Source organism: Hermetia illucens, chromosome 2 (genome assembly GCF_905115235.1).
Source record: "Hermetia illucens chromosome 2, iHerIll2.2.curated.20191125, whole genome shotgun sequence".
Classification (NCBI taxonomy): domain Eukaryota; kingdom Metazoa; phylum Arthropoda; class Insecta; order Diptera; family Stratiomyidae; genus Hermetia; species Hermetia illucens.
In genome coordinates, this window is record NC_051850.1 from 63,222,190 (window position 1) to 63,245,109 (window position 22,920).

General features: G+C 43.2%; 2 protein-coding genes across 2 annotated transcripts in view; one reads left to right on the forward strand and one right to left on the reverse strand.

Moving 5' to 3' along the window:
• Window positions 1–911: 911 nt before the first annotated feature.
• On the reverse strand, window positions 912–12,764 carry LOC119650409 (retinoblastoma-binding protein 5 homolog). Its single transcript, XM_038053195.1, has 7 exons — window positions 12,629–12,764; window positions 12,355–12,575; window positions 5,972–6,178; window positions 5,734–5,915; window positions 1,837–1,956; window positions 1,141–1,775; window positions 912–1,072 (listed from the first exon to the last, which is right to left on the reverse strand). Exons 1-7 carry the CDS (start codon window positions 12,645–12,647, stop codon window positions 987–989), a joined length of 1,470 nt encoding a protein of 489 aa, XP_037909123.1. The 5' UTR covers window positions 12,648–12,764; the 3' UTR covers window positions 912–986.
• A 519-nt stretch (window positions 12,765–13,283) lies between these two features.
• Window positions 13,284–22,920, forward strand: part of LOC119650410 — a 32,326-nt gene continuing 22,689 nt past the window's right edge. Inside the window, exon 1 of the mRNA XM_038053196.1 lies at window positions 13,284–13,765. Within this exon, the coding sequence (XP_037909124.1) occupies window positions 13,702–13,765 (64 nt within the window). The 5' untranslated portion in view covers window positions 13,284–13,701. The remainder of the gene's footprint in view (window positions 13,766–22,920) is intronic.

Sequence of the window (22,920 nt, forward strand, 5' to 3'; positions counted from 1 at the left end):
TATTTTTAAAATATCCTTTAATTTTGAGGTAATGGGCGACAATTTAGTTTTCTTATCGCTGGAAATCCAAATTTCCAACAGATCGGAATTTTCGATGAAACGATCTTAAAAAACCCATAAAAGTTATTGCTGCAGTTAATTGCAGCTAATTTTTACACAAATCAATTGAAACTACACATTTTTATCAAAATAACCACTCTCACATCGTTCAATTAAGATTACTGGAATTCGTAAAGGTGTTTTTGAAACAAATTTCAAAACACATCTGGCACAAAATTGCAATCTCATTAATTACATGTTTACCTTTCGAATCATACATGCAAAATATGCTCTTCATTTGTTTATAAACCTTTACCTTTATACGTATAGGAAATACACTGCGTATTTTAAACCACCAATGAAATACACACACACAGTGTCCGGATAGCTGAGTGGTTAGAGCACAAAGCTATCGTACGGAAGGTTGCGGTTCAAATCTTACTGGTAGCAGTGGGATTTGTATCGTGATTTGACGTCGGATACCAGTCGACTCAGCTGTGAATGAGTACCTGAGTCAAATCAGGGTAAAAATCTCGGGCGAGCGCAATGCTGGCCACATTGCCTCCTACAGTATACTGTAGTGTACCGTTTCGGTCTTGAATGAAGTGCTCTAACACACTTCAAGGCCCTGATCCAATATGGATTGTTGCGCCAACGATTATTATTATTATTATTATTATTAATGAAATACACAAATTTTCGATTTTTGTCCATTGATGGATCGTTGTGAAGTTACAAACAAGACCGTGGCAGCTCGATAAGAAGTGACCGGTTAGTTGGAGTAAGAATGCACAAAAATCGAACAAATTATTTAGAAATAACTTCCTGAAAAAAATATTTCACTCACCTATAAGAATATTAAAGTCAGCATCGTAATTTTACAAAAATATTATTTTTCAATTCTGTTATAAACTTGAATTAAATAATATAGTTCTTATCCATACAAACTACTTTTTCGGTCGACCTGCTCCCTTTTTCCCGGAGATTGATTGTTTATCCTTATTACTCTTATTCTGTAAAAGCGGATGTGTTTCTGAAAGAAGAGAGATTTTACCAGTTAATATCTTTGGTAGCTAGTCAGCAACCAACCAACCAACGTACCTTCTGTCGGAGCTTCTGGTAAACTGACATCGTAATTTTGTGGTTTTCGTCTTTTGGGCAATGAACAAATCCCAGAACTAGTATCATCAGAGCCGGCATCATTTTCTTTCGAAACACTACTCTCGTTTCCTTCGTGAGCCGCCCAACCATCTTCAGGGTCCTCAACTTCTGGTGCCATAGGTAAAAATTGTAACGCGCTGTCATCTTCCATCTCCTCATCAGAACTACAAAATGCTGCCACAGGTTCGACTTTTGTTACATCTACTTCAATCTCCTCATCTTGTTTTGCTTCAGCAGATAGATCAACTGATTTATCTTCATCATCAATATCGAATTCAGACTCCCTCTCTTCATATTCAACGTTTTCATCCAATTCTTTGAAATCCGGGGCGAAAGCAGACCAATTTTCCACTTGATTTTGAGCCCATATTGAAACGAGGCCAGAGCTTATGCTTGCGATAATGGGACGAACCGGATGCCACACAACGTCCAAAAGTAGTTCTCCCTTGGTGCCATGTAATATTTTCACGAGGTTGCCAATGGATTTTTCCCATATGTAAAGTGCGTGTTGCCTGGCACTGCCAGCACATATGTATTCGCCATCGCCGGAAAAGCAACATTTTTTCCAAGTTGTCCTAGAATTGTATTGTTGGCATTAGAGTAAAATGTAAAATGACCATTTGCCATGTAACATACTTATTTACAAGGTCTTGTAGCTTTTGAATAGGTTCAGGTTCACCGTCCTTTCCGAGAGAGACCACTTGCTTCGAATCGTAAACTCTTATCACACGATCAGATGTGTTCACCAGAAATGCGCTGTAAAAAACACATCATTTGTATTCAATATAATCAAATTGTTTGATTAAGAGACTCGTTGTAAATGTTGTGTTGACATTTATTAGTTCTAGGGGCTTATTTGTAAATGCATCTTCATACAAGTGTCTGTTGATGCGTTCTTACATATCGTTTGCTAGCCAATATTGAAAGGCAAACGGGATTTTGACACTTTTGCAGATATGCGTTTAGCTATGGGCGAATCTGCACAAAGTTGTATTCCCCTATCCTTATTCTTGTTCGTGCTTGTGTTTGACCAGTGCGGTTTGGTGTTGTTGGTTGATTCGTCTTCGGTGTTGACGTTGCCACCATGTATTTTGTCTTGCCTTCATTGATGTGCAGCCCAAGATCTCGCGCCGCCTGCTCGATCTGGATGAAGGCAGTTTGAACGTCTCGGGTGGTTCTTCCCATGATGTCGATATCGTCAGCATAGGCCAGTAGTTGGGTGGACTTGAAGAGGATCGTACCTCTAGCATTCACCTCAGCATCACGGATCACCTTCTCGAGGGCCAGGTTAAAGAGGACGCAATTTCTCCTATCTAGGGTCGAAAATCACAACCGATAACAACTACGATGATGAAATCCGCGCACGGTTGTTGTCAGCCAACAGAGCCTACTTCAGCTTACAAAGACTGTTCCGCTCGAAACGTCTCACCATAGGGTCAAAGCTCTTACTGTACAAGACTATGATCTTGCCAGTCCTCATGTATTCCTCGGAAACTTGGGTTCTTAGCAAGAAAAATTGCGAACTCTTGGCCGCGTTCGAGAGAAGAATCCTTCGAAGAATTTTTGGCCCCCTACATGAGGATGGACGATTCCGTAGCCTACACAATGACGAAATCTATGAGCGATACCATGACCGTCCGGTTGTGGATAAAATCCGGCTCAATAGGTTACGGTGGGCGGGTCACTTAATCCGTATGGATGAAGATGATCCCACCCGGAAAGTCTATAAGGGCAATATCTATGGTAGGAAAAGAAGACGAGGCAGACCCTGCCTAAGATGGAGCGATGGCGTGGGCCAGGACGCCAGACAGCTTTTAGGGATATCGAATTGGTGGACCTCGGCGCAAAACCGGGATGTCTGGAGTTCCTTATTAAGGCAGGCCTAGACCGGATACCGGTTGTTGCGCCGTTGATGATGATGATGAATCTGCACAATAATTATTCACCACTTTACTATGTGAGCTATGGCTTTAGCCAAGTGTTCAACAGTCAACTCAAGTTGGAGACTATGGATTCTTCTGACTCTAGGTCGCACATATTCAGTAGTATACTTGTGCAGGTCTGAGGTGAATTGGGGAGGCCATAGAGGCTGAAAGAGCACAACCGAGCAGAGAGGTGGACCTGCTGCACACAGAAGAGGAGCTAAACGACCTTGACCTAGACGTCTAGGGCTCAAGCCGGACGGCGAAAGACAAGAAAGCGACATGTCGAAAGAGAAGGACAATACTCCGACATTGGAGAAGAGCTCCAAGAACTAACGGAGCCGATGGCCAGCACTAAAATAGCCCAGGTAAACCTGCACCATGAAAAGTTGCATCTGCAGTAATAGAAAGGGTAAGTTCCAAGGATAACTTGTGCCAACACTATTCGGCTCAAGAACTCTAGGTGTACGGGGAGCAGATTCGTGGTATGCAAGGGGGAAGTATGCAGGTAATTTGGGATTTCTCTTGTGAAAAACCAAGAGCCTCCAGCGTTCTCAAAAGAAACTTAATTTACATACGTCTTTCAGAGTTTCTAACCGGAGGCAGTCGTGGCACCAGGATATTTTCCAGAAGACTGACAAAGTTGGACGATATTAATCGAAGAGATAAGTACCTTCTGGAATTCATCCTCAGTAACAAGTGAGAAATACATAACGTAGGGAACACTCCAAGATTCGTGACCCGTCACTAGACATAACTCTAGGAAACACCCCGATGAGTGGCTTGATTAAGAATTAGAGGGTGTCGAATGAGTCTTCTATGTCGGATCACAGAATCTGATTAAGTAGAATAATAATGAATCCCAGGAGAACAGATTGGGATTCCTACACACCCGAGTGACAATATGACTCATCTACAGATGAGCGGTGATATCAGAAGCGGAATAGAGCTCGATATTGTGGTGGAAGGCCTCCACAAAGTCGTCATTGACGCATATGAGGCCAGCTGTCCGACTAAGACAGTCAAGTCATCATGGGACGTACCCTGATGGAACAGGGTCCTAGCCAGAGTGAAACCAAAGGTGCGAAAAATCTTCAACCGGACGAAGGAAACCGGGGAAGTTCAAAAGAGGCGACGTATAGCAACGCGGTCAGGGTAGCAAAACGAAACAGCTTCAGAGTAGCATCCACGCTATATAAAGCTATGACCAAAGACAAGGCAATATCTTCTGTCTGCCTGAAGAAGGAAAATGGGACATTTACCGAGAATGAAGAGGTCCTACCCCACGGCGAAAGGCGATAACATTCTGTCTGATACCCCAACAACGAAAAAAATTGGAGAAAGGAGGACTGGAAACAAGCGGAAAAGGGATGCTCGTAGAGAGTGGTAAGGAGCAGCATAGCCTTGGGATATATACCACGCACATGAAGACGGGCAAAAGGATTTTTTATTTCGAAAGCAGGTAACAAGGATCCTTTTCACCCTAAAGGTTTCAGACCAATTTGCCTATATACAGGGGTAAATATAAGGATACCGTATGTAACAGAATTCAATCCGGACTGCAAATAACTAATAACTGTTGCAGATCGGCGGGCTGTACATAAATCCAGCCGAGGCCATTATAGTACCATTCACTAGGAGGCATAAGCTTAATAACCTGAGAGACATTAGATCGCATAGCATGGAGGTGGCACGAGTGACAGAGGTCAAATATTTGGGAATCACCCTAGATTAAAATCTACCTCGAAAGACACATGTTGAAAACATATGTCGAAAAGCAACAACGGCTCTGATAACTTGCAAGTCCATAACAAGGAGAAAATGGGGATGCACCCCGAAGATAGTACTTTGGATATATACCGCAATAGTAGGGCCAATGATCACCTATGGGGTAGTAATCTGGACAGTCAGAACTGAACTCGCTTGCGTGTGTATCAGTGGGGCAATGAAAAGTTGCCCAATAGCATCCCTAGAGGTCCTTCCATTGGCACATACAGATGCAGGCAAATAGGGCGATCTTCAAAATGTCGGGTATGTAATGTAATGTACTAGTGAGGTGGGGAGATGCCTAAATCGAAGGATGAAAATTGATATTCTTTCTAGGTGGCATCCCGAATTATTGATAACCATGGATAACATGACAACTAGGTTTCACTTCGGTAAGAAGTTTGAAACACGTTGGAGCAACAGGCCAAGCTGGAAGAGCGTGGCATCGGCATACGGTTCAAACGAGCAACTGATGACCTCGTACACTGACGAAATCCTTACAGCAGAGGGAGTAGGTGCCGGGACCATTGGCCCGCAGAGAAAACACACTTTGAAACAATGGGTGAGCATTCCAGCATATCTTTTTGCAGATATATAAGCCTTCAACCTTGAAAGTAACTATAGAGGGCAGAACATCACTATTCTAACCGACAGACCAATGGCTATTAAGGCTTTTAAGTCCTATCGGGTAAATTCCAAATGGTATGGGCTTAACAAACTGAACATGCTAGGATCGTTGAATAAGATCTAGATACTCTGGGTTGCAGGGCACATTGGGTTAGAAGGCAATGAAGCAGCGGACGGACTTATTTATATATCTCGGACGCCGGTTATTTATACTTACTCTCCTCGTCTAGCAAATTCAATACTTTTAACAGCTGTTGCACTCGATGAACCCACGACTATTCGAAAGCTGGCAACGACTTCAAGTGTATTAACGTCAAGTACAAGTATTTTTCCTTTTGCATTTCCCGTGTAGATATGCTTTCCGCGTCTGTCGAAAGACGCTACAATATTCAAGTCACCCTAAAAAATAAATAGAGTATATAATTCTATAACTATAAACCATTCGACAATATTACATCATTATCTAGAGGAAGGCACTGGTGGCCGCTTCCAATTTTGACCAGAACAGCAGCATATCGCATCGGACATACAAGAAAACGGCTATCATTTCGAGGATCAAACTGAACTTTCAAAATCGGAGACGGAAATCTGTATTTATGATCGCATTCGCCGCTAAGCACGTCCCAGACGCAAACATTATTGTCCGTTGAGGCTGAAAGGAGCTAATTAACATAATTATTAGTCTAAGTTAAAGAAATAATATGAAGGCAAATCAAATTATTTAAGAAAATTGTTCTTAACTCCTCGATGGTGAATAGTTCCAACCATTTCAGGTTTTCTCCGAAAATATAAATGTATATATCGAAGTACGATTTTACCTCAAACGAAACGGTATATTTGCAGGTAAATGTTAATGAGCTTTACAGCATATTCTCAAAGAATGTAAAACGTCAGAGGGCATATGGTTATGCGAAATAAGGCTTTATTTTATACACTGATTTTCTCAAATGAAAAGTGATACAATAAATATATGGTTGCCATTCACCCCTTGGTGAGATATAGCGCATCAACCACACCTAAGCGTAACCGTACACGCTCCGCTGAAATACGCTTGAATTCTTCCTTTCAGGAATTGTTAAGATGCTCACACTTCCCTCCACTGTTCTGCACCGAGAGACGTAAACGTATAAAGGTTGGTCAAATTAACCTGTAGCATGTCCAAGTCTCTTCCTATCTCCTGGCAGCGAGGCTGATATAGCTGCGGGATTTTTTTTTTCTGATGCAAGAGCCATAGGTTCCAATTAATAAAATCTGTGGCGTTGGATCAATTAAGGAGGCCAGGGCTTTTATGATGAAAGATCTATAAGACCGAGAGCTTATGTTCTTATGTCAAGACGATTGTAGGCAACTATACTGAGGTAGTTCTAATCCCAGGTTCTAGTAACGGTCAGCTTAGAATACCAGATTAATGATGAGAGGACCATCATAGTTGCCTGCTTACTTACCCTATGTTTACTACTGAATCTGATAGCATATGGAGAATCAAGTGGTATTGCACTTTTAATAGATTGCGACGCGAACGTTTCACATATTTGTTGGGGCAGTAACAAATGCAACCGCAGAAGAGAGAATCTATTTGGTTTCATCACTTCAGCTGGTCTCATGACTGCAAACGTAGCGTGCACCCAGACTAACTGACCTAAGAATCTGCACTTCAAAGATGTTAGAGTTCATTACACACTCGCAGGTGCTAGACGAAGTTTCACTCTCAGATCACCGACACCTAGAATTCAGTTTGATTATTACCGACGAATAGTTTTTAATACAAAGATGGAATCCTAGCAAAACGGACTGGAAGAAAGTTCAATGAGCTTCTTCGCAATAAAGTGCAGGTCCATATGCTACTAAGGCTTAGAAAATGAATTGGAAACTTTGGATCGCGCACTTTTAGAGTGCTCTTGTACTATTTCCCGAGGTTAATGCGGTAAGCGGTGGTGATTGCTGCCATTATCGGCTTTGAAAATATAAGCAAAAGGTTATGCTCTCTGCGTTTGTTAGGCAAATTTAGAAATATAAGCCTCATAAAAGTTCACGCCCCTACAGAGAAGACTGCAGAGTCGGAGAAGGATACCTTCTACGAGGCAGCTGAGCGGACCCTCGAAGTCTATCCCAAGTATGATATTAAAATGGAGATTTCAACAGTCAAGTAGGGAGCTCGTATTTAGGCGAAACGTCGGCTCCAATAGCTTGTGGATATCAATGATAACGGACTGCGGATTCTTCAGTTAGCAGCATCTCACGAAATGGTTGTTGGAAGCACCTGGTTTGCGCGGAAAGTGGTCCACAAACATAGGTGGGCCTCTTTAGATGGGACCACTTTCAACCAAATTGACCACGGGCTGATTGAACGTCGCCACCTCTCAGCCTTGATGAATGTCATAACATATAGGGGCGCCAATATAGACGCGAATCACTAATTCGTTGGGATAGTGCTCCGCGCTTGAATTACAATATTAGCTACAATCCCCCCTGACAATCAGGTGAGAATGAATCCTGAAGCCATTCACAATACAACCCTCCGTAACACCTATAAGGGAGAAATTGATGCCGCAATAACCGCAGTTAACAGATGCCCTGAAGATGAAGCATCAACAAATGGTCTTCACAACCACCTGAACAGCGTTACCATTGATACGACCACAAAGATACTTGGCCCCAGCTGCAAGAAAATTCGGAACGGCTGTTTTGACGATGAATGTAAGCTAGCAACGGAAGAAGGCTGCATATCGGGTAATGCTGCATTCTCAATGAAAGCGGGCACGTGCCAAAAACGCGGTCACGTACCGAAAACTCCGTCTAGCGGGGAAGCGACTTCACAGACGGAAGAAGGACCTCGAAAAGTACAGGGAGCAACTGCACCAGGCGCGGAAATTTTACCAACAAGTTAGCAGGATGAAACCTTGTGGCGCAGCAGGATTAACATCATTCAAAATTTATTTCGAATGTTGTTAATTCGACTGTCAGATGCCACCACTGGTGTTCTCCGTGGCGGAGTAGGCTTGGAAATGAAATGTGAACATTAATTGAAGTTTTAAAAAGTTGAGTTGACAATGAATTTTGAGTCAAGCTAAACGAATTATTGAAAAGTTGTAAAAATTTTCGACTGAGAGAGTCTCGCTAATTATTGATTTCTAAATTTATTTTAAAATGTCAAGGCTCCGAATCGAAAGCAGTTCCTAGCAATATTCATATCCAATGTCCAGAAGAATCTTTCAATCAAGTCTTATCAAGACTAAAGCCTTACACACCTCGATGCTCATCCTGCCGAGACAAAGAGAGAAATCTGATTTCCAACAGAATGGACCGATGGGTTGAGTATTTTGAAGAACTGCTCAACAACCAAAATATCAGCGAGTTGGGGATCCCGTCAACTGAAGACGACAGACAAATGCTGCCCCCCACCAAGCATAAAAGAAACAATCCGTGCAATCCACCGACTTAAAAACCATAAGGAGTCAGGAGCCGATGGAATGACAGCCGAATTGGTTAAATATGAAGGCAACCAACTATACCAAGTGGTTCATCAACTGATGCCCAAGGTGTGGGACAGCGAATCAATGGCTGACGACTGCGACTGACAACGAGGCATTATATGTCCCATACATAAAACGGGTGATATCACGCAGTGCAGCAATTATAGAGGTATCACGTTGCTGAGTACCCGCTTTAAAGAAATTCTCCCCTATATTGCTAGGCGGAATAACCCCATACGCCCAGACCATCATTGGCCCATACCCATACCCATGGGCATTAGTTGCACCATCTTTTCATCGACTTTAAAGCCGCCTATGACAGCATAGTCAGGGTAAAACTGTACACGGCCATTAGAGAATTCGATATCCCGATGAAATTAATAAGACTGACTAGACTGACCCTGGCCAATGTGCGAGGCCGGATAAAAACAACAGGAGCACTCTCAAGACCATTCGACATTAACAACGGTCTAAGACAAGGGGGTGCCCTATCATGCGTCCTCTTCAACCTGGCCCTGGAGAAAGTGATTCACGATACAAACGTAAATGTGAGAGGCACCATCCTCTTCAAGTCCACCCAACTACTGGCCAACGCGACAGTATTGACATTATGGGAAGAACAACCCGAGATGTACAGTCTAATTTCATCCAGATCGAGCATTCCGTAGCCTACATAACGACGAAATCTATAAGCGACCGTCTGGTTGTGGATAAAATCCAGCTTAACAGGTTGCGGTGGACAGGTCACTTAATCCGTATGGATGAGGATGATCCAGCCCGGAAAGTCTATAAGGGCAATATCTATGGTAGAAAAAGAAGACGAGGCAGACCCTGCCTGAAATGGAGCGATAGTATAGGTCACGACCCCAGACAGCTTTTAGGGATATTCAATTGGTAGACCTCGGCGCAAAACCGGGGGTGTTCGGAGTTCCTTATTAAGGCAGGTCTAGACCAGATACTGGTTGTTGCGCCGTTGATGATGACGAAAGCGGTACGCGGTGGAACTTAGAACTACAAAAACTCAGAAAATCAACTAGACGACTTCTGAATCCTGCTTGTAAAAGCAATAAAAATAAAGAAGCAATAAGAATGAAGACTGGTTGGTCCGGAACACACAGTGACTCATTAAATGTCCGAAACGAGACTCCTTTGGATCCTATTGTGAGGAACTGCAAGACGAAAAAATGACTTCAAAGCTGTGTAGAGTCCTTAAAAAGTATGAATCTGTGAAGTTGGATTCTCATACCGCCACCTAACAGCAGAAGCAATGAAAGGCTGCCCCCAAGGAGGTGTGCTATCGCCACTTCTGTGGAGTATGTCGATCGATTCACCTCTTCTTTGAAACAAACATGTTAAGTTAAAGACGAAACGAGTTCTCACAGTCTATGGGCTGTGCATATGGACTTTTGGGACAACATGAGGATTTAGGCCTCACGTGTTAATGCGAATATACGTAACGTGGTGGGTTAAGGTGAAATAAAATGTATTTCACCTTAAACTAGCCGCACTGCAAAAACTGTGTGGCTGGGTATTAGTGCTGCCATGAGCACAACATCTGGCGCAACTCTAGAGTTGTTAGTCAGTCTCCAGCCCTTGGATATATTTATTCAAATCCCTGCAGTGAGAGCAGTTCATAGACTAAACCATAGACACAATGCTTATTGATTCTCCCCATACATCTGTTTGGCAGAAGATATGAAGTTACCCGGAATTGTAGAGACAGCTGGGAAGTCCCAGAGGGTTGCGTGGTTGGATATACGGAAGTCTTTTACGCCGATTGCTCAAAAACAGAACAAGGTTCTGGAGCCGGAGTCTACCTCTCAAGTAAAAGAGAAATTTGGTTTTTATTTGGGGCAACGGTTTTTTAGGCTGAAGTATATGCGACCATAAGGGCAATCTGGTTGTTTGGCGAGCGGTTGAATGGAAGTCACAGCGCAATCTGCGGCAATAGTCAGCATGCACTGAGGGCGCTGAGTAGTTTTTTTGGTCACCCGACTGAACTCTATTTCTAGATTCAATACGGTGGAACTTCTCTGGGGACCTGGTCACTGTGGTGCAGGGGGAATTAAAATTTCAGATTCCTTTGCAAAAAATGGTTTAATTTCCCCAAAACCGGGACCCGAATCAGCAATTGGAGTGTTAGTAACATTGACTAAGGCTGCTTTCAAAATCTAGAAACGGTCAGAACCAAACAAACATACTGCAAAGTATAAACTCAGGAAGACTTGCAGAAGTGTTTGGGGCATTCTGACTGGCCATAATTCACCAGCTGGCGTGTTGGTCCTGAAATGAGGCAGCGGAATCTGCGGATTGTTTTCTATGTGAACGTGCCGCCTACGGACGCTTCAGATATCAGATGTTTAGTGCTGACGTGCTCCAGTTGAAGTGGGTAGCATCACATTCCCAAACGGAAACCCTGCGAAATATAAAAGCAAATGCAATGGGCCACTATAGTCTCAGTGCTTCTCCCCCACCTCAAACATACGGACGCAAGCCGAGCTTCAAGAAGAATTTTGCTGTGGGCTTTCCAACCAAAGCAGAATGGAAGACAGGCGACGTGTTCCAAGATTATAATATAGTGTTTTTTACCGACGGATCAAAGATGTTTTGTGGGTTGGTGCAGGAGTTTTCTTGGATGCACATAGTGTAGTCGAATTGTATGGGATTCGTCAGTGTATTCCAAGCAGAGGTACTGGCGATATGGAGCATATCATAGACATTCTGATCGACTGCCAGGTTAATGGTCACCGCTGTATTCAGTGGCGATATCTTCTCGGCTGATGGTGGGAGAGTGCAGGACAAACAGTCTGGGTGGCACACTGAAAATTGCCGTTCTCGCAGTTCCCGGGCATAGGTACATAGAGGGAAATGAGCCGAAGAACTGGCTAGTTGGTGGTCCGCTGTTGATATTCACACGGTGTACACAGTTGGCGTACCACTGGCAACCGTGAAGCGTGAAATCTACTCGCATTACTGTATCGCTGTTAATTCCAAATGAAGAAGGCTCACTACCAGCGCCAAATCAATGCCATCCTATAACAAGGTTGTGAAAGCCTTTAGACCAGACTAATGTAAATGCCTGTGGGATTACGGCGGTATGCGCGAAGCATAGGCCTAAAAAGGACCAGGCCGACAATACCCTACAATTTACATAGGAAGTTACAAACCCCCAGCACTTTCGTTATGATTGCCCAGATCTAGCTACTTGTGTTGCGGACAAGAGGGGATGTAGATCCTCAGGATTAAATTTGCATCCAATCAATTCCAATCAATCTAAGCACATATATTTGCGGAGGTGAATTGTATACCTAACACGCTGGAAATCTTTTGGAGTCACTAAACAGAATCCTAATTGCCGTACTCACCTTTCGACCATTGCGTGTCCAACTTATACTGCACACCGGGTGAACGTGCGCCGATATGATTTTCGCAATTCCTCGCGTCAAGAAGTCCCAAATCACAATACGTCCGTCATTACATCCCACCGCCAGCAGCGTCCCATATTTGTTGAAAGCCGAAGTCACCGCCAGCGAAATACAATCCAGCGATCCGTCAAACTCTTCCGGGTAGTTCTGCCCAAATGACTCTGGAAGTAACAGAATTTAATATGATTTCATACTAATTAATCTACAAACATACCGAGCAATTCAAGATTCATTTTTCCAATCAAACACCAGTTGTTGACGGTTCAATTGAATAACCAAAATAATAACCAAACTCTTTCCGCTGTCAAAACAAACCGAGTAGAGTAGTGGAACGAAACGTTCCTCAAAACATATGATAGCGAACCGATTCTTCTATGAATGAATAGAAAACGGTTCGATTTCGACTTATTGCGGATAAATACAAAAGTAAGGACTTCAACCAATACTAACCAGAAATTCAACACATGTTAATATTATTATCGTTCTTTTAAATTCTGTACGCTATCTTGTCAAGAAGATTATTTTTATAAAGTTGCAGGAAGAGGGACTCAATATTGAACTACTTTTGAATCTTCATTCAAGGCAGCAGATAGGTTTTAAACATTCCAAGTTTCTTAGAGGCAATCGAAAGTTGGAAAAATATGCGCCATAATTACGATTCTCTGAATTTTCTGTTAAATTTCAAACCGGAGTGTATTTTATTTAAAATCTAGGAAAATTTGAGACAACATATAGTCTTCTAACGGTGATTTATTAAGTGTAATATGAGATTAAAGACCAAAAAAGCTTCTCCGTTTGAATACTTCTATCAACTGCAAATAGAACCGCTTTCCCTGAACGCACCCTAGGAGCGGCAGCTGAAAGAACGTGCCAATTCGTCAACCATCTTTAATACCCACAATTGCAATTATCAACACGGTCGTGGAAGGATAGAGAAAAATTCGGTTGAAGTGTTTAAAATCCCGTTTGAATACTCTATGGAATATAGACGCCGGTTTCTCGTGAATCACGCCATAGTTTTCAGAGTGAAGTTCAGGCTAATTCGCCGTTTGGAGTTTGATTTTATGTCATTGCTGCGGAACGTAGCTCGGTAGGTCGCCCCTTGCAAGTGAATTTCGATTGGCAGAAATGTGTGGAATTTGGTTACGTGCATTAGTGTAAATTCATTGAGCAAATGCGTAGCGTGTGAAAACACTCGAAGTGGCAATCACAGACATATCAGTTTGGCGAACGAAGTGATTTGGTCCCGAGGTGTCTTCTGAAAATCTTGAATTAGGGAGCGGAGAAATGGCGGATGTTATTGAACTCAGTTCGGATTCGGACAATGAGGAATCACTTTCCAGCAAATATGGTAAGTTACAAATATGCGAATTCCTCTTACGTAAATACTACTTCAAGGGTAGCATCGAGTGCAACACGTTTTGCACTTTCATCGCATGACGATGGGCCAGCGCTGCGGGGAATATGCTTTCACTAAGCGGATTATCTGCGACGACAAAGAGGTTGTTTGGTGACAGCAGAGCCTCGTCTTGGCTACATTTGCTGACATTGGTTTGGCGGGCGATCGGTCGTTCGACAAAAACAAATGAATGGACAGAGCTTCCCGTCGCTGCAGCCAGGGTGCCCTCAATCGAACGTTCGCAATGGCCTTCGGTGAAAAAATTCCAGTGTTCGGCTGGGTTCGTAAGTAAATGGCTCGGAGTTATGTTTACATTTTGGGAGGTGTATACGCACCGGATTTGTCGGAGCTGCCTTCGTTCCAGAGTGGGAACGCTTTGCAGCGTATTTTGCGATAATGATTGCTTCATGACAGTAATGCATTTGGCAGCGGGAGTCCCGAAATTGTGCTAAGGTCGCCCGGGCGACGAAATAGCTTGCGGCGCCATGCGTTTTCCCTTTACGCGTTACTTTTGAATGTCTTCGGTGGATGGAGTTTTTTTCATGAATGCTCGTCACCCAAATGAGAATGTGATGTAGTTTATGGGGAAATTGCTTCTCAATTTATTAAAATTATTTTACAGATTGCGATATACTTCCTACTTTATTCAGAGTAGCGTGCAGCATAGAAATATACAAAAATTTCCATGAGTAGCCATTCAGGTCCCACCCACTGAAGTCCCCGTTTGTTTTACCCTCCCTGCTTCCACTTCCTCGCAGAAACACCGCGTATTTTCCCAGTTCCCCTGCTGCCCTGAGTCTAGGGTTTCCGAATAATATTTTGATAAAGGGAAACTTTCACAAAACGAGTTTTTTATGTATAATTTACTTTATTTCAATCATACTTTGCTGAATTGCTAATTTTTAAAACAGGTTCTTGATTTTTTAATAAGAAGTTAAGAACATCTTCACATTGCCTACGCCCAAAGTTATATTGAGCTAAAATCAAACATTTCACTGACTCGGCACTGACTGCCTCTGTTTTCTTATTGAGTTTTAACCAGCGAGTTCAGTCTTTCGATATTCACATTATATCCATCCTTAGGAAAACAGAGCTCGCAAATCTTCAGCGGTTCTGAGAAACATTCAATCTTTTCAGCACTTTTAAAGTAAATAGTCCACTGCTCGTGCAACTTCAAAATATTTGTCAGCAATTTCGCTTTACGAAACGAAATAAGGTTGCAAAACTAATCATGTAGTTTAACATCATCAATCTCTACCCCTTTGATGCTCAATTTTTATATTTCAGATTTTTCATTCCCTTCCAACAGCATCATCCATTCAAAACTTTTGAAACTTCCACAGGCCTAATCCAGTCCATCAAATAATCTTCACAAGCATCGCATTTATCTCAAGATCGCGGATCACGTTTTCCAGGACTAGGTTGAAAAAGATGCATGATAGTATATGGTCTTGTCAGACAGTTGAATGGTCTTGAGAGTGATCCTCTGGGTTTTGGCTAGTCTCGCACATTGGTCGGCTTAGTTTTATCAATCTAGTCGGGATACCGAATTCTCTCATGGCCGTGTAAATTTTTACCCTGGCTATGCTATCATAGACAGTTTTTCCATGGTTTGTTGCAAGAGAGAATCTGATCTTCTACTGATTTGCTTAGAGTGAATTTTGATACGGGCGATGATGTTGTGGGCGTATAGAGCTATCCGGCCTAGCAAGATAACGGAGAGTATCTTATAGATGGTACTCACCAACGTGATACGTCTTTAATTGCTGCAATGCGTGATATCTCCCTTTTAAGTATGGAACAGATAATGCTTCTTTGTCAGTCAGGTGCTGTCCCACACCTTGAGCATAAGTTGATGAATCGCTTGTTATAATTGATCGCCTTCATATTAGAGCAGTTCAGCTGTAATTCCAATTACGGCTACTGGACACTTATGATTCTTAAGCTTGCGATGAATTGCGCGGATATTTCTACCATGTTCAGTGGTGGCAAGAATTATCCGTGATAAGCGAGATCTCCAACACGCCGACATTCTGGTTATGGAGCAGTTTATCAAAATAACCCATCGCTCCAATATGGCCCGATTGAAAATCAGATTTCGTTCTTTGTCTCGATAGGATGAGTGGTGTGTATTGCTCTATCCTGCTAATTTGTTTATAAAACTTCTGCGCCTGGTGTGGCTGCTCGCAGTACTTTTCGAGTTCACAGACCTTTTAGTTCTTCCAGGCTTCTTTTTTCTGTCTGTAAAGTCGCTTCTCCACTCGACGAAGTTCGTGATAAGTCTCTGCGCATGCCAACGTTCTTTCAGAGTACAACTTTGGCCGGTATGCAATATTCTTCCGTTCCGTGGCTAGCTTACATTAATCGTCGAACCAGCGGTTTACACTTTTTTTAACGGCAGGCCAAATATTTTTGGGCATATTAATTGTAATCTTGTGTCAATGCTTCACTTCCATGACCTCAGTTGACTTCGGCCATTCTGGCATCTAATAGTCTCTTATAGATGTTGCGGAGTGCTTTTTTGGAAATGTTTTCAGTGTTCACTCTCACCTAATTGGAAGAGGGGTTTCTAGGTTATGTTTTTATTCGAGCTCGGAGGACCCTACCAACCAGACAGTGGTCCAAGTCTACATTGATGTGTTCTGACATTCATCAAGGTTTCGGTAATCACGTGGTCAATTTGGCTGAAACTGGCCCCGTCTAGAGAGGGTTGTGTTTGTTTGTGGACCGCTTGCCCCGAAAACCAGATATTTCGAGCATCCGTTGGTAGTTTTATAAAAGCTATGGAAGCTGACGTATTACCTAAATACGGGCTCCGTCGTTTGATATACCTGGGGCAAACTTCGAGGATTCGTTCTACGGCCTCGTAGAAGGCATCCTTTTCCGACTGGGCAATCTCCTCTGTAGGGGTGTGAACGTTAATGAGGCTTATATTTCGAATTTCACCTCGCAAGTTTCTGTTTTCAAAGCTGATAACAACAGATTTTTTTTCTTTCGTTGATTAGGAAACCTACTCCGGGCACATGGTTTACTGGATGGGTGTTATAATATGTATATGGTGTAGTGGCTTTTCTTTAGAAAACCGGATCCTGCCCATGCCATCTTTTGTATCTTTTGTAACCCTATCAAATCAGTTCCATAAGACAGAGTATCGGTTAGCTGTTAAGTGTTTTCTGTTCACTCCTTAGTGGAGTATAGGGCATACACACAGTCAGATGGTACTTCAGTTTCACTAGCTGCTGGCAGTACTTTTTCTTTACTAGGAGTGCACGTTACATAAGGAAATGTGCAAATTGTGTGCTTCCTTTCGTGGCTACGTAATTTTTCCGTCTGTAGCTGTTCGTTAAGAAAGAACTCCCGGCGATCACCACAAGGTTTGGTATGTAAGGAGTAGAGTTTGATAGAAGACCTGTTGCGTCCAGAACTGAGCGATTTAAATACCTCGGGTCAATGCCATCAGCCAAAAGAGAATTCATCACCATCAACGGCGCAACAATCGGTATCCAGTCTAGGCACGCCTTAATAAAGAACTCCAGACATCCCGGTTTTGCACCAAGGTCTACCAATTCCATATCCCTAAAAGCTGTCTGGCGTCCTGGCCTATGCCATCGCTCCATCTCAGGCAGGGTCTGCCTCGTCTTCTTTTTCTACCATAGATATTGCCCTTATAGACTTTCCGGGTGGGATCATCCTCATCCCTACGGATGAAGTGACCCGCTCACCGTAATGTATTGAGCCGGGTTTTATCCACAACCGGACGGTCATGGTATCGCTCATAGATTTCGTCATTGTGTAGGCTACGAAATCGTCCATCCTCATGTAGGGGGCCAAAAATTCTTCGAAGGATTCTTCTCTCGAACGCGGTCAAGAGTTCGCAATTCTTCTTGCTAAGAACCCAAGTCTCCGAGGAATACATGAGGACTGGCAAGGTCATTGTCTTGTAAAGTAAGAGCTTTGACCCTATGATGAGACGTTTCGAGCGAAAGTGTTTTTGTAAGCTGAAATGGGTTCATTTGGTTGTCATTAACGGTTTTAAAATTGTATTGTCCTATCTTTATTCTTCCCGTTTGACCAATGCGGTCTGATGTCGTTGATTGCTTGGTTTTTGCTGTTGACGTTGCCACCACATACTTTGTCTTGCCTCTATTTATGTGCAACCTAAGATCTCGCGCCGCCTGCTCGATCTGGATGAAGCCAGTTTACATGTCTCGGGTCATTTTTCGCATGATGTCGATATCGTCAGCATAGTCCTGTAGTTGGGTGGACCCAAAGAGGATCGTAACTCTTGCATTTACCTCAGCAGTACGGATCACTTTCTCGAGGGCCAGGTTAAAGAGGACACATGATAGGGCATCCCCTTGTCGTAGACCGCTGTTGATGTCGAATGGTCTTGAGAGTGATCCTGCTGCTTTTATCTGGCCTCGCACATTGATCAGGGTTAGCCTAGACAGTCTTTATCAGTTTCGTCGAGGTATCGAATTCTCTCATGGTCGTGTAGAGTTTTACCCTGGCTATGCAATCATAGGCGGCTTCAAAGTCGACGAAAAGATGGTGTAAATGATGTCCATATTCCAACAGGTTCGCTTGCCGCGCAGGGAAAATATGATCTGTTGCTGATTTAGCTGTAGTGAAGCCTCTTTGGTATGGGCCAAGGATGTAATGGGCGTATGGGGCTATCCGGCCTAGCAAGATAGCGGAGAATATCTTATAGATGGTACTCAGCAACGTGATACCTCTATAATTACTGCACTGCGTGATATTTCCCTTTTTATGTATGAGATAGATAATGCCTTTATGCCAATCGTCAGGCATTGATTCGCTGTCCCACACCTTGAGCACAAGTTGATGAACCACTTGGTGTAATTGGTCGCCTCCATATTTAACCAATTCGGCTGTAATTCCATCGGCTCCTGGCGACTTATGATTTTTAAGCCGATGAATTACACGGACTGTTTCTTCTATACTTGGTGGTGGCAGTATTTGCCCGTCGTCTTCAGTTGGCGGGACCTCCAACTCGCCGATGTTCTGGTTGTTCAGTAATTCATCAAAGTACTCAACCCATTGCTCCAATATGCCCATTCTGTCGGAAATCAGATTTCCCTCTTTGTTTCGGCAGGATGAACATCGAGGTGTGTAAGGCTTGATCCTGCTGACTTGTTGGTAAAACTTGCGGGCCTGGTGCGGTTGTTCGCTGTACTTTTTGAGTTTACAGACGTTTTGGTTCTCCCAGGCTTCCTTTTTCCGTCTGTGAAGTCGCTTTTTCGCCCGCCGGAGTTCGTGATAAGTCTCTGCGAGTGCCCGCGTCCTTTGAGAATGCAATATTACTCGGTTCGCAGCACTCTTCCGTTCCGTTACTAGCTTACATTGATTGTCAAACCAGCCGTTCCGTCTCCTTTTGCGGCTGGTGCCAAGTATGTTTTTGGCCGTATTTATGATAACGTTCTTCAGGTAATTGTGAAGATCATTTGTTGACGCTTCATCTCCAGAACCTTTGTTGAATGCGGTTATTGCGGCATCCATTTCCCCCTTATAAGTGTCGCGGAGGGCTGTATTGTGAATTGCTTCAGTGTTAACTCTCACCTGATTGCCAGAGGGGTTGGTGGTTATTCGAGCTCGGAGCACCATGCCAACAAGATAGTGATCCGAGTCTATATTGGCCCCCCTATATGTTCTGACATTCATCAAGGCTGAGAGGCGGCGGGGTTCGATCAGCACGTGATCAATTTGGTTGAAAGTGGTCCCGTCTGGAGAGGCCCATGTATATTTGTGGACCGCTTTCCGCGTAAACCAGGTACATCCAACAACCATTTCGTGTGACACTGCTAATTGAATAATTCGCAGTCCGTTATCATCTGTATTTTGGTGTAAGCTATGGGAGCCAACGTATCGCCAGAATACGGGCTCCTTTCCTACTTGGCTGTTAAAATCCCCAAGTATGATTTTGATATCATATCTGGGGCAGGCTTCGAGGGTTCGTTCTACTCCCTCGTAGAAGGTATACTTCTCCGACTCTGCATTCTTCTCTGTAGGGGCGTGAACTTTAATGCTTATGCTTATGTTTTCAAAGCCGATTACAGCAGGTTTCATTTTTTGGCTGACTAAGAAACCTACACCTAGCACATGGTTTATTGGATGGCCGCTATAATATATCGTGTAGCGACTGTTCTCCAGGTAACCGGTCCCTGTGAAACGCATCTCCTGTAACGCTGTTACATCAGCCCTGTATTAGAACAGGGTATCGGCTAGCTCCTTGGCAGCTTCATCTCTGTACAGGGAGCGCACGTTTCATGAGAAAATGCTCAAATTGTTATTCCTTTGTCGTTGCCGGATTCGTCGTTGTGTTATCCGTCCAGTCCGAGGCTCCTGTTGTGGCTTCGTAACTTCGGTTTTCCGTGTAGGGTTGTCAGCCCTACCCAACACCCCACCTGGAGTACCAATTGGTACAATTTATCGGCGCCGGGGACTCGCCTTCAGCCTTCTCCGTCAGCTGCTTTTCGTTAAGAAAGAGCTTCCAGCGGTCACCACGTGGAGGTGGAGATAGGGTTTGGTAGTAGAGCTCTTCGTGTTGGTTCAGCAGGCGTTTCCCAGGATCAGGTTGTATGCTCCATTGTGGGTACCAATACACGTTTCGCCCTGGGACCTATACTACCCTTTGACCACCAGCCAAAGTAGAATGGCGTTATAAAATTGCTTCACGCCTTAGCGCATCTGGTGTTGTTCGTGATCGTCGTTTCAATGAAAGTCTCAAATATAAAATTTACCGCAGTCTCGCCTGCCCTGTCGCCCTCTATGTTTCTGAGTATTGGCCGACTGTAATGGACAATGAACGATGTTTTTCGGTAATGGAGGCGAAGATGTTTTGAACTAGTGGTGTAACACGCCTTGATCATATCGCAAATGAGAATATCTGCGATCGATATGGGATAGTACTGATTGTGAAAAAATGGTAAAAGAAGCGTTTTGTGTGAATGTTCACTTGCAAAAATTTGTTTTGAATATCGGTGAAACAATAGTGGCTTGGCACACTGGATGGCGATTTGCAAACCTCGCGATTGCATCCAGATCATGCCTTTGCCAGAGCAAAATGGCGAAACCGACCACGACGAACTGAACTGAACTGAAACGGTTTCCAAGTAACGTTAATTCGTGCAAAAATGCCACAACTTTGTTTTTTTTAGGACAGTTAAAATGTTGAAATTAATGGCACGTTAAGGTATGGTATTCGAAGAATATTGTGTTAAATTTTTATGAAGAAATATCAAAAAATAAGACAATGACACCAATTCTCTCATAACTCGGTGCTGGATCATCCGAAATAAAAAAACAAAGTTCTTTCATTAGATGATGGCTCGGATCAGCTTATTGCCCATTCAGGGTTGCTTGATACACTACAGATTCGCCTTGCATAAAGGTTAGTAAAGCAAAGAGCCTTCATTGAAGACACATGCTGCCACATAGGCTGCAATCTGAATGATGATGCTTTGGTGACATTTTCCATATAAGTTGGTTCGAAATCTCATTGTTGCATCTTTGCTCAGGTCTTCATAGATAAACTTGTTGACATCGTGAAAAAACATTCTCGGGAAGAGCACTATACGCGTCTTTGAACGAATCGAATGCATTAGCATTTGCAGCTTTTTGGCATTCGAACCACAAATCCACGTTGAGTTATGCATGAGACGTGGGTGCTTAAACCACTGCATCTTCCTTAGTTTTGCTTCGATTTTTTTTCAAATTTCTCATAATATTCTTAACTAGTTCTCCATTCAGAAAAGCAAATAAAAAATGCGAAAAATCTTTAAAACATCAGAAAGGTCATTGTGATTTTCTTCGGAAATAATTTTTATTCATGTACCAATTGTCTGTTGCTAAATTTCATTCAGTACATATTTTGCATTTTCTTCACCAGACAGACGGAGGGCGACTTGCATTGGGATCAGAAGTGTTTTTCTTGGTCAGTTTGCCCGATTGAATTGGATCTTTTACTTTGATATACAGGGTAATCAGACAGCAATGATAGTTTTTCCAATTATGTTTCAGCGACTGTCAAAGTTACCAATGATATTCGGCTGCCCGGTGTAGATGCGCAACCTGAATTTCTTCGGGAGCAGTTCTGATTATGGTTTCAGTGGGCAGTAATTCGTCCTATTCGGCAAAAGTTTGAGTGTGGGTACACGGTTTTGAATTTTAGGCCATGAACCAGACAGACAGAAGAAAACATAATGGCTGCAGCATCCAGTATCGCAGCAGACCCATAAGTAGCGATTCGGCGCGGATCAGATGAATTGGTCATGGCCAACTAGGCTTATATAGCGGTGCGAATTGGGTTACATAAATTTAGGCTGATGTGGGAATTGAAGACGACCGAAGCTAATGAGCACTGTGTGTGACACATCGTACATCTTGCACTGAAGAAGAAAATACGCTGTTCCTGGAATATTGGTGCAAAATAAAAAAAAAAACAAGTCGAAGATGGGAAATTTGGTGCTTCACACTATATAGTTGTTTAGTATCGGTCTGGTCGGTGAACAGGCCTGGTATTCGTACGCACTGTGATCGGAAGGAGAGAGTGGGAGTGGATAGGTCATACATTAAGGAGAGACAATTGCATCGCGGGCTATGCCATGCAGCTGAATCCACTTTCTCAAGATGGCAGACAAGTGGGTCGCCCCAAGGGCACTTGGCAGAGCAGTACAGGACGAGTGCGAGCGTCCCGGGAACTCGTGGGGGCTAGTTGAAGGGCATTTCAGGTAATCGCGAGCGATGGCACGTAGTTGACGCGCTATACACCATAAAGGAGGAGAGGCAACCATGTTAATACGACATACACTGACGACGGAACCGGTGCTGAAAATTTTATGTCGTATCGTATTTTGATCATTTTTGCGGCTTGCGACAGGGAAGGGGTAACCGAGTTTTTGAACGGTTCTATTAGTCTCTCGTTTCTCTTGTCTCGTTTTACCATTTTCAAACCTCTTAACTTCTAGGGCATAGAAAAAGGGACTACATCTTTGTGAATCGATGTCAATTTAGTGATAATGAATGGGTTGACGTCATCAGTGTCTGTCTCCTGTGATTTCGCAAGTACATTTTTTTCTCCTTACTTC

Excerpts from the sequence above, each read along its gene's own strand:
- LOC119650409 (XM_038053195.1), bottom strand. Across the intron at positions 1,957-5,733 it reads GAATTTGCTAGACGAGGAGA|CGCATTTCTGGTGAACACAT; the intron begins GTAAGTATAAAT and ends TGTTTTTTACAG. Across the intron at positions 1,073-1,140 it reads ACCAGAAGCTCCGACAGAAG|AAACACATCCGCTTTTACAG; the intron begins GTACGTTGGTTG and ends CTCTTCTTTCAG.